Genomic DNA, 16131 nt, shown 5'->3' on the forward strand with positions numbered 1-16131 from the left:
AAGCAAAACCCAGAGGCAGAACAAAAAGTGTTGAGATAGCTGGTCAGTACTGCCAGCTCAGCCAGAGCCATTGCCTTGCTGCCAACTCCTGAGTTCCAGAGTTTTTAGGCTGACTCTTACAAGGGAATCCTTGGCTTTACAGAATTAAAAAGAGAACGGTTTGAAAGACCCTGAGCCAGAACCAACCAGTTAAAGTGTCCCTGATTCCTGCCTGGCCCACAAAACTGTGTAAGGTAATAAATGTTTATTGTTGTCTGAAGCTGCTAAGTTTGGGGACTATTCATTATGCAGCAACAGACACTAATATTTCTCATGACTCAAGTTCACACAGTTTGCTAGATTCTCATCAATAATATAAAAGGTAAGAATATATCTTGTATGAATAAATATAATCATTAACGTGTAACATGCAGACAAATGAAAACAAGTTTGTTAACACAATTTCTTCAGTTCCAATTAACTGTAACTGTGATAAGGCTGACAGTATAACCTTACATGCGCTGATTCTTTTACCTAATTTGCCCTAACTTTTATGAATAGCTTCTTTACCTCAAAACCCTTTCAAATTCCTACAACATGACAGCAGGAAGGAAAATGAGAAAGGAAGTTAACTTATGACAATTTTAGGCTGGAATTACTGCAAACTGCAAATGCAAGTATTCTAAGAAAGTTTTTTTTCTTTTTTAATATTTCTGTATTTGAAAGAATTCTAGAATAGTGACTATAATGCCTTCAGAGCCATTCTTCATCCTTGGGTGAACTGAGTTATCTCTAAAAAGTGGCTTTTTCTTAAATAACAAGTCAAGAGATTTAGGTTTTTCCATCTCTCTCTATAAATCAGCATAAAGTTAAAGCAGCTACCAAGGTAAAAATATGATCTTTCATAAAAATAAAGATTCTTGTTAACAAATTTAGAATTTTATAGATGAGACAGGTGTTACTTAGTGCTCATTTTCATATGAGAAATGGTAAGATAAGCAGACAAAATGCTGGACGACATAAGAAAATAAAAAAGTCACCTACCCTTAAGAGGATCATGCTCTGCTCTCATAATATCAATGAGGGAATTTTCCAGAGAGTGCATATTCAAACTGTCATACATTCTACTTCGATCCTGGAAGAGAAGGAAAAAAAAAAGAATATAGTCTACACAAATTGTTTCAAAAAGTGATGATTAATGTACTATCTCTTACATAAATTAGGACATTTGACTAATATAATATTACTAGTCAGTTTGCAACCCAAGACAATATCAATAGCTAAGGATCTCCTGAGCTTAATATCTCTTGTACTGGAAAACAACAGATTTCATACATTTATCTCCAAAATCACATATCAAAAGTATCTTATTTAATCAGTAGTATTAAGGCAATAGAGTAAAAACAATTTCTGTTGTTATCATTCTCAACTTATAAATATTTCTGAAATCTTATACACACAGAAAGCATTTTCAGTTGTTATTTAGCTTTTAAACTTTTCACATATATATAGGAATTTGGACACTGGCCCTTGAAAAATAAACATTTGGGGTGAAAAGGCTCCATAATGCACCATACTTTAAACATCAAACATTGTATGGTATCTAATAGTCAGAATTTCATAAAATAATGCATAAGCATCTTAAACAGTAAAAATTAAAAGCATGAAATACCAATTTCAGAACAAAGACAAACATCAAGAATAATCCTAACATATTGATCTCTGCACTTCCAAATCTCCTCTTCCCTCTACCCACTGTTGCAAAAAATGAAAGCAGGGGAGAAAAAGGTGAAAGGATTTTCACCGCAGCAAATTTCCTATATCATCAAGTCTTAGAACAAAGTCTTTTGTGTAGTTGGAAGTTTTGTTTGCTGAATGTCAAACCCCTCAACTTGCTTACTAGAAGGAATCTGATTCTGTAATGCTCATGAATTTATATTGTATTCTGTTCAAAATACATTCAATAAACTTGAACAAATATACACAGGGAGCCACCACAGCAAGCCCTGGCCTGTACCCCCTAATTGCCAAGCAGTCTGTTCCCAAATTATGTCCAGGTTAATCCCACTCATTTAGGTTTAAGTGTGTACTCTATCTGGTGCTTACGCGTTGTATGTAAATGAGGGGAAGGTTGAGCAGGCAGGTCACTTCCAACTCTCAAAGAATGATGAACACAGAAAAAGGAAAGGAAGAACCAGAAAAGTTGGGGAAAAAAGTCTCCACAGAAATCAGAATGAGGCTTAACCAAGGTCCCTGAGCTTCAAGGACCATGCCATCTGTGAGATGATGTAATACTCTGTATGGACATGTATATGTGATTGTTTCCTGAAAAGGTTTATGGCTTTCCTTAGTTTTCCAAAGGAGTCCACAATCCAGAGAAGATCCAGAACCACTCTTTTAGAAAGTCGAGGAAATATATAAGAAGCTTTTCTGAGAGTATGTTGACTTTTTTTAATTCTCCTCTGATGTTTCAATGAGGGTTGCAGGCTTTTTTTTTTTTTTTTTTTGCAGAGAGGTGGGGAAGGAGGGGGCGGGCAGATCACCACTGCAGACTAAACAAGTCACTGTCAGAGAATTTGAAACTGCAAAGCAACAGTGAATGATGGAAAGAATACTAGACCTGGAGGATCCTGCTGGAGCTTCATCACTACCTACATTAGCACCCCTTACTTAGTTTAACTTAGACTCCGTAGATGTCACACACCCACCAGTAATAGCTGTTCCCTAGAACAATGACCTTGACTGGGGATGGAGGCACAGTCGCTTTAACAGCGACTCTCACACTTAAGCATGCTTCAGAAACATGTGGAAGGCTTGTCAGACATACAAGTTGCTGGGACTCATCAACTGATTCAATAGGTCTGGAGATTCAATAGCCTCTGAGAATTTTATTTCCAGTAAGTACCCAGCTGATCCCGAGACTGCTGGTCCAAAGACCACACTTTAAGAAGCATTGCGCTTCTTAACCTGAAGCTACTTAACCTTTTTAGGCTTTGTTCCATCTTCGAGAAAATAAAATAATCGCATCAAACTAGATGATCTCTAAAGTCCACTTTAAAAATAATAGAAATAATGGAAAAGCAAAAGACTCACAGTAGTATATAATAAATAAAACTGGAATAGAGAAAAACTCGGGCAGAAATGACATGCAATTTTTGTAATCTATCCAATTAAGTCCATCTTTTGTGCTTCTACTGTATGAGGTCATAACTAATTTGTTGGTTTTCCTGCGTCTGTCAATGAATTTCTAAGTTAATCAGGGGTAGGGACCTGCTAATTATGGAATATAGCTATCTCTCAAATGTTTGTTGAATGAACAGTACTTTATTTTTACCATAAAAACTTTGCAGAAGTTTAAGTTGAGCTCAGTGAGGGCAAAGACTGCACTTTTAGGTGGTAATTACAAAGGATTGCAAATCTTCTGAGAATCCTCCAAGGACTAGGTACTCAAAACGTTAAGTAACTAAACTGAGACATGTATCAAGTAATAATGTGACCTTGCTGTCTGTCGACTTGAGAATTTCCAACCACACAATGGAAGATTAAATATTATATTCAAAGTTCCAAAATGTATTTAAAATATGGAATTTAAAAAGTAAACTGGCATGACAAAAATTGTTCATGTAATTAAACAAACAAATCTTTAAAAAAGTATGCTATATCAAAGGGTTCTAAGATGGAATACAACATAGACACTTCATAGTCTATTGATCTTAAATTCTTACTAAGAAATGTATTATGGTTCAGGGCTATTTTCTCAGGCTTATGTTTTCTGAACAGAATCAGACCATGCCCTGTCTTCAGCCAACCTATGAACTTAATTAATGGTGACTGCTGCTGCTAAGTCACTTCAGTCGTGTCCAACTCTGTGCGACCCCACAGACGTCAGCCCACCAGGATCCCCCATCCCTGGGCTTCTCCAGGCAAGAACACTGGAGTGGGTTGCCATTTCCTTCTCCAACACAGGAAAGTGAAAAGTGAAAGTGAAGTCACTCAGTCGTGTCCAACTCTTAGTGACCCCATGGACCGCAGCCTACCAGGCTCCTCTGTCCATGGGATTTTCCAGGCAAGAGTACTGGAGTGGGGTGCCATTGCCTTCTCCGTAATGGTGACTAATACCACCCAAATTTGAATTTCCCATACAACTTTTGTTTATGTATTTATTTGGCCAGCCTCTACTTCCATTCCAAGGAGTATGAACTTGCTTTAGAGCACAACAAAATTAATGCAGAATCCTATACATATTGTAAACGGGCCATGTATAATATTTAAGGTATGAAGAGAAAATATATAAGCAAGTTATTCAATAAATGTATCAACTCTGGCAACTCTTATTTTTAAAACAAAAAAAGCCACATGGATTAGCAGCTTTAGCTTTAATGCCTATATCCAACTGAAACAGTGAGATGCCGACTTATAAAGTCCCTTATTTTCCTTTGCATATCAAGTCTTTCATCATGAAACAAACTTCTATTTCAGCAAAGAAAACAGCAAGCTATTTTAAAACTATTAACTTAGTTATACTTTATTAAGCATCAGCTGCAGCCCACATGATTTTTAAATCACCAAATACAAAATAGCCTTGAGCAGACAAAGAGCTCATGACCTCGCAAAAGTTACTTTCTGGGTAATGGAACCTGGAGGTTATTCACATTAAAAAAAAAAAAAATACAGATAATTCCATTAAGTAAAGTGTGGGGATTAAAATATAACTTCTGGAAAAAAAAAAAAACAGAAACATATCTGATTACAAGTCAAATACTCATGCATTCTTCAGGAATAGGGACATTAGAACAAATTGTGTTCATGTAAACTCCCATTGGTTCAAAAGCTAAATGGGAATCCTGAATCCATTTTAAAGTTACCATAAACACAGGAATACTGATTATCATAAAAAGACGGGGAATCACAGCAATGTAATTTACATTTATTACTACATGGTTATTTAAAAACAGCCAATACATTTCACAAAAGTAAGAATCTACCAGAAAAAATTTATCCAAATCTACTGCAGAAATATGAAAGCTATGTGGCAAAGAACCAACTAAATGGGCTTTCAGAAACTGAGATTACAGTATCCCACAACAATGAACAGGCAAAACTTAGAACACAATGGTAAAAAAAAAACTACTACCTCTTATATTCTAATAGTTTGCTTTAAATACAGACATTTTGCCACAAAGACTTATGGAAGCAACAACGCACTCCTAGAAAGACAGAAAGAACAAAGTCATTCTAATTTTAAAAAGGATGACCTGGGAAAGATTATAAACACTGAAAGGTAACTAATGAGGTCAACAGTGACGTTAAAATACAACAAAAGGAACTTGAACTTAGTTAAATGGGAACTTTTTCATGGGATATTGTATTTTTGCTTTGACATAATCAAAACCCTATTTATTTCAAAAGAAGTGGGTAAGTAGAAGCTTTTCCTTTTGGCGATGATGTATTCTATGAAAAAAGAGGCAGATTACAGAAAGTCCACCGGGCTCCTCTGTCCATGGGATTTCTCCAGGCAAGAATACTGGAGTGGGTTGCCATGCCCTCTTCCGGGGATCTTTCCAATCCAGGGGTTGAACCTGGGTCTCCAGCACTGCAGACAGGTTCTTCACCATCTGAGCCACCAGAGAAGCCCACAGAAAAACTCTATAACATCATATTTAAAGTTATATCAGATGGCTCGGGCATATATTCTTCTGCATAAGTAGAAAGATCAGCTTTTGCTGTATTTCTGTGCTTAGTTCTCCTGATTACACTCTGCCACTGCACTTACTGACCGAGCAGCAGGTACTGTGCTGCTCTGCCTCAGGACGCAATGCAGCTCTCCACCTCATACGCTCCCACCCGAGTCTCTGCTTGCTCCACACAGAGACATCCCTTATTCATCCAACTGGACTCTCATCTTCTCAAAAGCAAAGAACAGTATCTCCCCGGACATATCTCCAGGGTAAAGTACTACCGCATATACAATGAATACACATTTCTTGATCCTCCTTTATTATTCTAATCCTCAACAAAGAGCTGTAACAGTGATATGGTGGGGGGTGGGGGGTGGGGGTGGAATCAAGCCCCAAATAGCCAAAGCTAATTTAGTATCCACAATGGTTAAATAAAATGGAAAGGTAAGTAAAAAAATACCTGGTGTAAGAATGTATCAAGTACAAGTAAAGAACTGAACACAGATAGAAAACATAAAAAGGATTCATTATATAAGCACAGATAATAAGAGATCCCATCCTACCTTATTTTCAGTAGGTAGTTTCACAACTACCAGTGTCCCTATAACTCATCTAGCTTAAGAATCACAATTTGAGGAAAGTTTCACTAAATGAAAACTTGGCCTTGGCCTTGTTTCTTGCATAATGTGAATAAAGTCTCCAAAGAATGTATTTTTCTCAGAGGTCCCCAGATTATCACATTTATCATAATAGCCTGGATATTAAAGATCAGCAAAAAATATCTTCAGTTAAGTCAAGGTAGTTTATGTACATTCCCAGGAATTGCAGGGAGAACATCTATAAGACCCCAAGTCTAGAGCTGGAAAAAAAAAAATATATACACACACACATACACTCAGCTAAAGAGCAGGCCAACTCTCACAGGCTTTACAGGCTATAATACAGTTTTAAAGGCACGGTGTTGGTTTGTTTACAGAAAACTGATATGCCATATATAAACTAAGTAATAACAGCTCCTAGTATATTTGCTCTCCATTGAAAATATTCCAGTATTAATGAATAAATATACTGTAGCCTGTTTATCTGCCTGAAAATTCAAGTTGAAGGTAACTTAGAATTCATACTTTTGAGTATGACTTAGCATATTAGCAAGAGTAGCAAATAGCATTTTAAACAAAAGTAGTATTATATTTAGCCTTAAAGAAACTAACAAAAATACATTCATTTTAAACTCAGAAATGAATATAACAATTTATATTTGTTTTTAAAAAGTTTTTAATCTGAAGTTTTTTGATAAAAAAAAAAAAGAGGGGGTATTTTAAATAAGGAAATGCCAATGTGAAAATTTTACATACAACTGAAATAAAACCAACGTACAAAACTATTTCTTTTCCATTTACTAAATTCAATTACACGTCCCATTGTTGGTATAGATTAGGCCAGGTACAAGAATTAAGACTTCAGTTCTACGGTTTACTACATTTTAGACTTAAGTCAATTTGAGACTTAAGGAAATTTTAAAAGTTAAATGTTTTTAAATAATGTATTTGTTAATTAAAATGCATTAGTATAAAAATATTGTATATGATGAAAAAAGATCAGAGATGAAAATAATCTCCCCAGATATTTAAGTGTCTAAGTATTTTCTATAATTTTAACTTTGCAAAATAGTGAGGAACTACCCAACTGTTTAAGATACCAATTGCTGTTTGTAGCTGCTGCTGTATTTCTAAGAACCTCAACTTCAAATACCTCAACCTTTTATGGAAAGATAGGAACCCTGAACAAATTTTGTATAATAAGTACCCTTAGGGTACTCAAAGAAAGAACAACATTGCTTTTAAGGCCAGGTGGGACGTCATAGAGTACCTCCACTGCCTGGGACCAATGCCCATTGCTCTCCCTGCCCCCCAAATAAAGCAAGACCCTTGTATTCTAAAAATAAAGGAGGGGGATTAGGAAGCAGGGAGCAAAAGACATGGCCACAATAGATGAAAGAAAGCACAAGAGCTGGCTACAAAGGCCTTACAGGATCTAGTTCTAGACATTCCTCTTACAGATAGGGAGACTATGACCCAAAGAGATGAAAGCCCATAAACTGTGTCATCCAATGTCAAAAAACTTGTGAGAGGAAGAGGATTCAGGTTTCAGATCTCCTTTTCTTCTAGGTCAGTTCACTTTCCACTATCTTTTTCTTCACCATTCTCTTCAACTTCATCCTCATATCTCAGGCTCAGGAATCCATAGGGATTGCCAATATCTCAACAATTTACCAAAAAATAAAAATTAAAAAAAAATTATCCTTACGCATCAACATCCTTTTTCTTAAAGTGAATTTACCTTGAATCCTAAGGGCATAGATAAGAGCAGAGAAGCTGAATGGGAGGGCTGACAGCCCTCATCCTGTGGGAGTCTCATGGGCACCTCTGCAGAGCCCAGTTTGAAAATTTCCCTTTCATTATGACCTCTATCTACCACAGCATTTTTCTACCCACTGAAGCCATCTTAATAACCTAATCTCTCAACATCTGCCCCCCAAAGCCCCATGGATCCTCACTGACATCTTTGTCTTCTTTTTCCTCCACAGATACACATCTCGCTCACATATCCTCTTGCTTCCTCCTGGTACAACCTCTTCACATAATTATGTCCTTTCTTGTCTAAAAACATGTCCCTTGACACCTTCAAAATAATTACCAGTTTTTCTCTTCTAGCACACCATCTCCTAGGCATTTATGTATTTAATTTGAACACCATTACTTGAAAATGCCACTAATATAGCCTAACTGTGCCAAAGAAGAGAGGAGAGTAGAAATAGGATGGGTTACACTGCAACATTAACAAGATAACAAATTACAAATTACATGAGATACATACTTATTTCTAACTGGAGATCCTGGCAGGACTACTTTGGTAAATAGGCGGACTTATTTAAAACAAGTGCTAATGGCTGATTACTGAAGTTACTGCCAACCCTACAGGTTAGAAAGGTATTTTCAAATGTAATATTAATCTGTTTATACAGTCCTTACTTGTAAAATCATTTCATGTTGATAAAGTAACTACGGATAACAGAGCTCCATTCACTGGACCCCCACAGAGTCAAGTCTATGGTCATTCACACTTGGGCTCTGTAATAAAGAATCCTCTTTTGTGAGAACTGAGTGTCCTACTTGTCCTGCAAACAATTCTCATCACCTGTACCCAGTTCGCATTCAAATTTCATCTGCAGGAAGAGAGAGAGCATTCTGTAACCATAAAGGACTTGAAGGCAATTCGATCAAGACTTGACTCTCAGATGTTTGACTCACTTTCTTTTCTATAAGGAACTGATTATTTGGGAAAAGATAAGTGGATTTCATGGCACTAACAAAATTTAGAGAAATACCATAAACTTTTTTTATAAAGGTGAAAAACTGAACTAAGGGTTTTCTTAGAAGCATATATCTCAAGACACATACAGCATGTTTCATGAAACAGTGTGCCAAAAAATTCTATAAAACATTTATGAAATGTATGATTAGATGTTAAACAAACATATGATTTTATACCTAACTGCAAATGATTCTGAGAAGACATAAAATATGTTCAGTTTAAGTGATTCTGAAAAGAAATAAAAGGTATTCAGTTTGACTGATGTTTAAAGTCAGGTGCACTTGGGTACATGATTCCTTTTTCCAAAAACGAATCAATTACGTTCAGGAAATGTAAAAAGATTATGAGTTACTTTCAAATTTAAAAACGAAACACTTTAAATAATTTAAGTGAATCCTTTAAAAATAAATTGCTTTCACGCTTTCTGACATATGCTTAAACAAGTATAATTGAAAAGTACATACTAAATCCTACTCACAATACAAATACTAAACCCCTAGCCAAAATCCTGGTAAGTACACACTGTGCAGCCTACCTGGTCTATTCTGGATGTTCCGGCTGCAGTGCACCAACTATCTTGGAGTGAATCTGAGCCCCAAGCTGGCAACTGCAAACTAGATCTCACCTTCAATAGCATAGAAGTTTTCATCAGAAACAAGCAGTTCTCTTCCCCATACCCACCCACAAAAAAAAAAAGAAAAAGAAAAGGAACAAAGAATGAAAAGAAAAAAAAAAACAATCAAAAGTTCTATCTTGTATCTTTGTTCCATCCTCTAACAGTGTTAAAGGAAAGATATTCTCATTTTAAATAATATAAGGGGACTTCATTAACTTAAAATATCAACAAAATATTAAAGGTCTAAAAAAATGTCTAATCATCATAAATATTAGGCCACATTTAGAAAGAGTCACTGAATCAGTGAACAAATTTGAATTCAATGTAAAATATCCTAATATTATTTTGCCTCGATCAGAGCTGCACTAACTATATTTGAATATACATACAGCTGATCATAGTCAAATTCATGAACAATTACTAAATATTTTAGTTCAGCTATATTGGAGGAGAAACTCATTTTGGTGGCCTATTAAAGATTAATAAATTAAGGCATTTTCAAGGAGCTGCCAATTAAAAAGCTTCAATGTGAATTTAAGAAATATAGCAGGGTTCTTCTACACTTTATGAAGCTTATTTTCTATTATGTGTTTAGAAAATTTTTTTTTAAGTCTCATTTTCTCTGTATAGGTATTTTATCCTGTGATAATTAAATCAGACACTTAAACATTAGAGCTTTCTCATTTTAATCCATGAACTTTATCATACTATGACTACTACCACCACCCAATTTCCTATATTGAAAGATTAACATTAGAAACAAGGCCATTTACACACCATTCTTACCTGTAAGGGTAAGAGTGTATTACTATTGTTGTCAGTTCTGAACACATTATCTTCAATCCAAGATTTTGGAGTCAGTGATGGAGTAGAGCGAGTGAATTTCGGTGGTGCTATGACATTACCAGAAAACGGTTTCTTCAATGGAGATATCTGATTCATAGTTCCTGGAATTCCCATGTTCCCAGTTCTACGATGATCTCTGCCATGCATTGCTCCCCAGGACATACTTCCAGTGCCCCAGCCACTGCTTTGATGGTTGCTCCAAGGAGATTGTTTCAGAAGAGGCTGGGGAAAATACATCTATTTAAATTATAGGCATTTAAAGAGTTTATAATTGAAATCCAAACTTAGGCCTGAGGTAAGAATTTATATAATCTTTTAAAAAATAAGCATTTAATAGACTTGAGACCTTGTGTATGAAAACACACTCACTTAACGCTAGGTGTCTTTTCCTACTCTCGTTTACATAAATTATAATGAAAGAAGCAGATATTTCATGACAATTACTAACATAGAACCATGCAATTACTTGTTTTCCCCTTCAGAGAGAGCCATATACATGACAGATATGAAGAAAAAGCTAAAGATAAAAATTGAAATTAACTTTGAAGATCCTTAAAGATATAACTTACACTATGATCTTTACGCAATCATATTCTGCTAAGCATACCACTAGAAATAGGGTTTTACTAATTAAAATATGCCAATCATATGAGTGAAATATTTAGACTTTACATTTCTAAAACAAGTTATATCACTGTAAAAGTGGTTAATAACATTTGGCTTTATTCTATTGCATGGAATAAAAATGCCTTTGGGGGATAGAGAAAATATAAGAAATGACTCTCCCCTTTTTTTTTTTTTTTTTGCACTGTTTATTCAACTTTTAAAAAATTTTATTCCAGTTTTAATGTACTTTCTTTGAAATTTTTGTAGTTGTTATTTCACTTAACTATCCAAGAAACTGTTATTATCTGCTATTATCCATAGGCAGATACACTGAGATAACTATATACTTTGATCATTCTAGTAGAGATCTTAATAATACAAGTCTCCATTAATGTCATCCATTTTCAAAAATAAATTATATTCCAAAACAGAACCAATGGCAAGAAAAGTTAAGTGATCAAAGACTGAAAAATTCTCCAAGAGGCTATAACTGTAGATTTTGAAGAGTATTAATTGCTAGCAATTGTCAATTGACCATAAGCTTATAATAATTTTGTGCTAACATTGAGCCAAAGGGAGTATGGGTCATGGAGTTACTATATAAGTTAATAAGTTACTGTTAAGTCAAGCACTCTTAAATCTATTTTTTTGGTAAACCTGGTCTATAGTATCTGTTTTAAAAAAATTTTTAATGCTAATATAACCATGAATATATACTACCCTTTCCCACTCTACATACTTCAAAAGCATAGCTAAGGGTCCATGGACAAATCCCTCATTCTTGAGGGCCTTACTTTCCTCATGGACACAGTGCTCAAACTTCTCTTGCAGTGATCTAAAATTCCATTTAATAGCTGGGTGACCTTTTACACTCCATTTCGAGACCCTTCTTTTTGACAAAAAGCAGATTACAGTTAAATATGGATCTCTGTATACAGTCTTCTAATAATAGTCCATGGCCTCAAGAACACAAACATACCTATTGATAATAGCCGGGACAAGTTTCTAGTTAAAAAAGAAAGACCCTGACATCCAAAAGATAGTTCTTCAAGATCAGGTAAATCATGGAAAAGTGGCATACTATTTCAAAATTACCTAATTTCAACTCTTACAGGCCACATTCTCCTTTCTCAGGGAGAAACCAGTGGAGTGATTCAACAAAAGCTGTTAACTGTTATTCTGATTAATTTAAATAAACTGTTAACTGTTACTTGGGCTAATTTAGATAGTAGTCACCTCTTGAAAAGGTTAATCCTTAAAAACTAACTGGTCAATGGAAAAAGTTACATCAGTAAGTTAATACTTAAGGTTAAGGTCCAATTTTGCTCCTCAATCTTTAATCACTGAAGTGGCCTTAGACAGAATAAGCACTTTAATAAATGCTGACTAGATAAAAAAAAAAAAGAACAACAAAATACTCTTTCAATGTCAACTAACCAACCCAGCGGTCTCTCAAGACGTTGTCCTGACAGGATAACAACACAGACCTTGAATTTCAGAAAGGACCCGGATGAATAACCTGCGCGTTGTGATTTCATAGTTACACTACCCCCTTAAAATATACACACCCTATCATTCAAGAGAAGGTTAAGGCCACCAAAAAAAAAAAAAAAGGAAAAGTCTTCTCTTCAAGGTAACACACTAATCGCAGGCTCGTTTAGTTTTAAAACCTACAAGATAATACCCAAACCTTGAAAGGCACAGAAAGTGAAACGACCTTGGAGCATCTATCTCCTCAAACATCTGACAGCTCGGGCCCGACCCGCGCCGGGAGGGAGGCAGGTCGGCGGGAGGAGTGCTGCCGGGCGGCCGCTCGCTGACGCGGGTCCCACCGGGTTAGGCGGTGCGGGCGGCCACCGCCTCGCCCGCGACGGCTGCCTCCGGCCAATTCAGGAGGAAAGAAACCCCAAAGCAAAAAGGCCGTTCCGCCCGTTCCCTCACTGGACGGCGGCGGAGCCTCACGGGCTGCCCACACGCGTGGCCTCCGGTAATCCTTCTCCTCCTTCCCCAGTTCGCTTCCCACAGCCACTCCACCCGAGGCCGCCGCCCGTGCCCGCCGGTCCCGCGGTCCCCGAACCACGGCCGCCTCGCCGCGTCTCCCGGGCTCGGGGAAGTCGACCGCCCGGCCGGCCGCCCGCCCGCCCGGCCGGCCAGAGGGGAGCCGGCGGAGTCCTGGGGTCGATCGCTCCGCGGGACCGGAGGGGACGTCGCGCCCGGACGCCCGCCGCCCCGGCCCCGGCGCCATTCCGCTTCGGCCCCAGCCCCGAGCGCCGGGCCGGGGCGTTCGAGGGGGCGCCCGGCCGGAGCCACTTCCAGCCGGGCCCGCCTCCGGAGCCTCACAGCCCACGGTGGCCACAGCCCTCCCGCCCCGCCGGCGGCCGGTGGCCCGAGTCCCGTGGCCCTTCACCGCCCTCCGCGTCCCACTCCCTCGGGCGAGCGGCCCTCGCCGCGGCTTCTCGGAGCCGCTCGGGCCGAGCCCGGTCTCCGGCCTCCCCGCCCGCGGTCTCCCCGGCCCCGCGACGCAACCGGGCCGCCGGCCGTCCGCCGTTACCTGGTGGTGGTTGTAGGAGTTCCTCTGCTGCAGGAAGGCGGCGGCCGCCGCCTGGTGCTGCTGCTGGAGCTGCGGGCTGACTGGCGACCTCCGGCTCTGCGGCTGCTGCGGCGCCGCGGGCGGCGGGGGCTGCTGCTGAGGTAAATTCATGGCGGGCGGCGGGGGCACGGCGGCCGCCGAGAAAGGGCCCCCGAAGCCGCCGCCGCCGCCGCCGCTCGCCGGCACGCTGAGCCCCGCGCAGCCGTGCGGGGACACAGGCGAGAAGCTCGGGAAGAAGGCCGGGTTCATGGACGACGGCAGCCCGGGGTAGAAGCCGTTCTCCGAATCGGGGCTGGGCGGCGGCATGGCGCTGAGCGAGCCGCCGCCGCCGCCACCGCCACCCGGGGTGGCGGCCGACGAGCCCGGCGGCTGCGGCTGCGGCTGCGGCGGCTGCTGGGGCGGCGGCGGCGGCGGCGGCTGCTGGGGCGGCGGCGGCGGCTGGGACTGGGGCGGCGGCGACGCGGTCTGCACCGACCAGGGGGTGCCGAAGCCGGGCAGCGGCGGCGGCGACGCGGAGCCGCCTCCCCCTCCGCCTCCGGGGGGCCCCCCGCCCCCGCTGCTGCCGCCGCCGCCGCCGCCCGGGTGCGGAAGGTCCGGGCTCTGCAGGCTGCTGAAGGCGCCCGCGCCGAGCGCCCCGCCGGGCAGGAGGTTACTGGGACTGTTGAGCAGAGGGTGGTTGGGGGACTCCATGGAGCCCGGCGCGGGGTTCACCGGCGGCGTCGAGGGGGCCAAGCCCGCATTAGGGGGCTCGGCGGCGCTGCCCTCGCCCGCGGCCGGGGTCTTGCGAGGGCTGCCCGCGCCTCCGTGGCGGCGCCGCGGGGCTGCGGGCGGCGAAGGCTGGAGCTGCGGGAGCGGGGTCAGGTCGGCCGGGCGCTGCCGCGGGGCGAAGTCCTGCGGCGGGAGGTGCTGCGGATGCGGGAGGCTGAACTGCGGCGGCGGCGGCGGCTGCTGGCGCTGGGCGAGCGGCGCCGGCTGGAGGAGCTGGCCGGGCGGTGGCGGCGGCGGCGGTGGCGGCGGCGGGCTGAACCGGCCCGGGCAGTGGAGCGGCGGCGGCAGCGGCTTCGAGTCCGGAGGGTGGGGAAGATGGGGAGGGCTGAACTCTTTCCTCTTCTGGCTGCTCAGCTGCTGCTGCTGCCGCTTACTGAAGTCCTGCGGGGAGGAGGTGCGGCGGCAGCAGCAGCAGGAGGCGGAGGAGGAGGAGGGGTGGTGCAGACTCGGTTTGAAGTCCTGGGAGGGGAGGAGGTGGGTCACACCCGCGTTCGTGCCGCCGCTGGGGTGGTGGTTGGGGAGTTTCTCCGTGGCCGCCGCCCCCGAGAGCGGCCGCGCCGGCTGCTGTGTCAGCCCCAGCAGCAGCTCATCCTGCATGGTCTGCTGATGCGCCAGGAACGGGGAGGAAGAGGAAGCGGCGACGGCGGCGGCAGCCGAGCGGTCCGCGCCGCCGCAGCCGAGGGGGATCGACAAGGGGGAGGCGGCCTCCGAGAAGCCGGTGACAGGCAACGGCGGCGGCGAGAGCGGGCCGAAGGGCGTGGCGGAGGGCAGCGGGGCGGCGGGTCCCGCGGCGGAGGGACAGTACGCTCCGCCGCTGAACAGGGACCCGGGGCTGCTGCTTCGGAGAGGGGCGGTGTGCAGCACCCCAAAGCCGAAGTCCCTCATTTATCAGGCCGGCGGCTGCGGGAGGAGACGCGCCCCGTCCGCCGCCGCCGCCGCCCTGCCTAAGAAGCCGCCGGATCTGAGGCGGCGCGGCCGTGGTGGAAGGAGGTGGGGCGGGGGAAGTCAGTGAGAGAGGGACACCGTGACTGAGCCAGGGGGGCACCGACTTCGGCCCCCGCCACCTCTCGCGGCGCTCACCGCCACCCCCCGAGACCGGCTCGGGCTCCGCCGCCGCGGCCGCCGCGGCCGCCGCCGCCCAGGCCGCTTAAGAAGCCCGGAACGTGCGTCAGCGCCACCTCACAATCGCGCCGCCCCCCGCGGTGCGTCCCGGCACGCGCGGGCCCGCAGCCGCCGCGCCCCCCACTGCCCCGCCCCTGCCGCCGCCGCCCCGCCTCTCATGAATATACAGATGAGGGCCGGGGACGCGCTCGCGCTCTCGGGAGGGCGGGGGGGAGCGCGGGCGCGAGCGCGAGCGACGCGTCTCTTCAGGCTACCCCCGCGTCCGGGAAAAGGAGCGGCCGGTTGGACCGGCGTGGGGCTGGCGACGCCTGAGCGCCTGGCGCGCGCTCACGAGAGCAAGCACGCGCGCGTGCGCGAGGCTCGAACGGTTCCTGGGCAACCGCCCCTCCTGGCGCGGGGTCCCGGCCGAGTCTGCGGCAGGTCGCGCGCGCCACCTGTCCTCCGACCGCGTCTCCCTCAGGGCCCCGCCCGGGGTCACGGGAGCCCCCGGCTGCCGGGATAGGGGTCCGCCCTAGGCGGTGCTGGCCCGCGGGGGAAACTGAGGCCCGGGA

General features: G+C 43.9%; 1 protein-coding gene across 8 annotated transcripts in view; it reads right to left on the reverse strand.

Moving 5' to 3' along the window:
* The window catches only part of CPEB2 (cytoplasmic polyadenylation element binding protein 2), a 73301-nt gene extending 57744 nt beyond the window's left edge, over positions 1-15557 (reverse strand). For 3 of the 8 annotated variants that reach the window (XM_061145497.1, XM_061145496.1, XM_061145493.1), the window contains exons 1-4: positions 13652-15556; positions 10435-10716; positions 9568-9657; positions 1024-1114 (exon numbers count right to left, since the gene is read on the reverse strand). In XM_061145497.1, coding sequence (XP_061001480.1) covers positions 1024-1114; positions 9568-9657; positions 10435-10716; positions 13652-15343 — 2155 coding nt within the window. In that variant the 5' untranslated portion in view covers positions 15344-15556. Of the gene's footprint in view, positions 1-1023; positions 1115-9567; positions 9658-10434; positions 10717-13651 lie in introns of all 8 variants that reach the window. The other 5 variants (XM_061145499.1, XM_061145498.1, XM_061145495.1 and 2 more) reach the window with 4 other exon arrangements.
* Positions 15558-16131: the final 574 nt, after the last annotated feature.

Source organism: Dama dama, chromosome 6 (assembly GCF_033118175.1).
Source record: "Dama dama isolate Ldn47 chromosome 6, ASM3311817v1, whole genome shotgun sequence".
Taxonomy (NCBI): domain Eukaryota; kingdom Metazoa; phylum Chordata; class Mammalia; order Artiodactyla; family Cervidae; genus Dama; species Dama dama.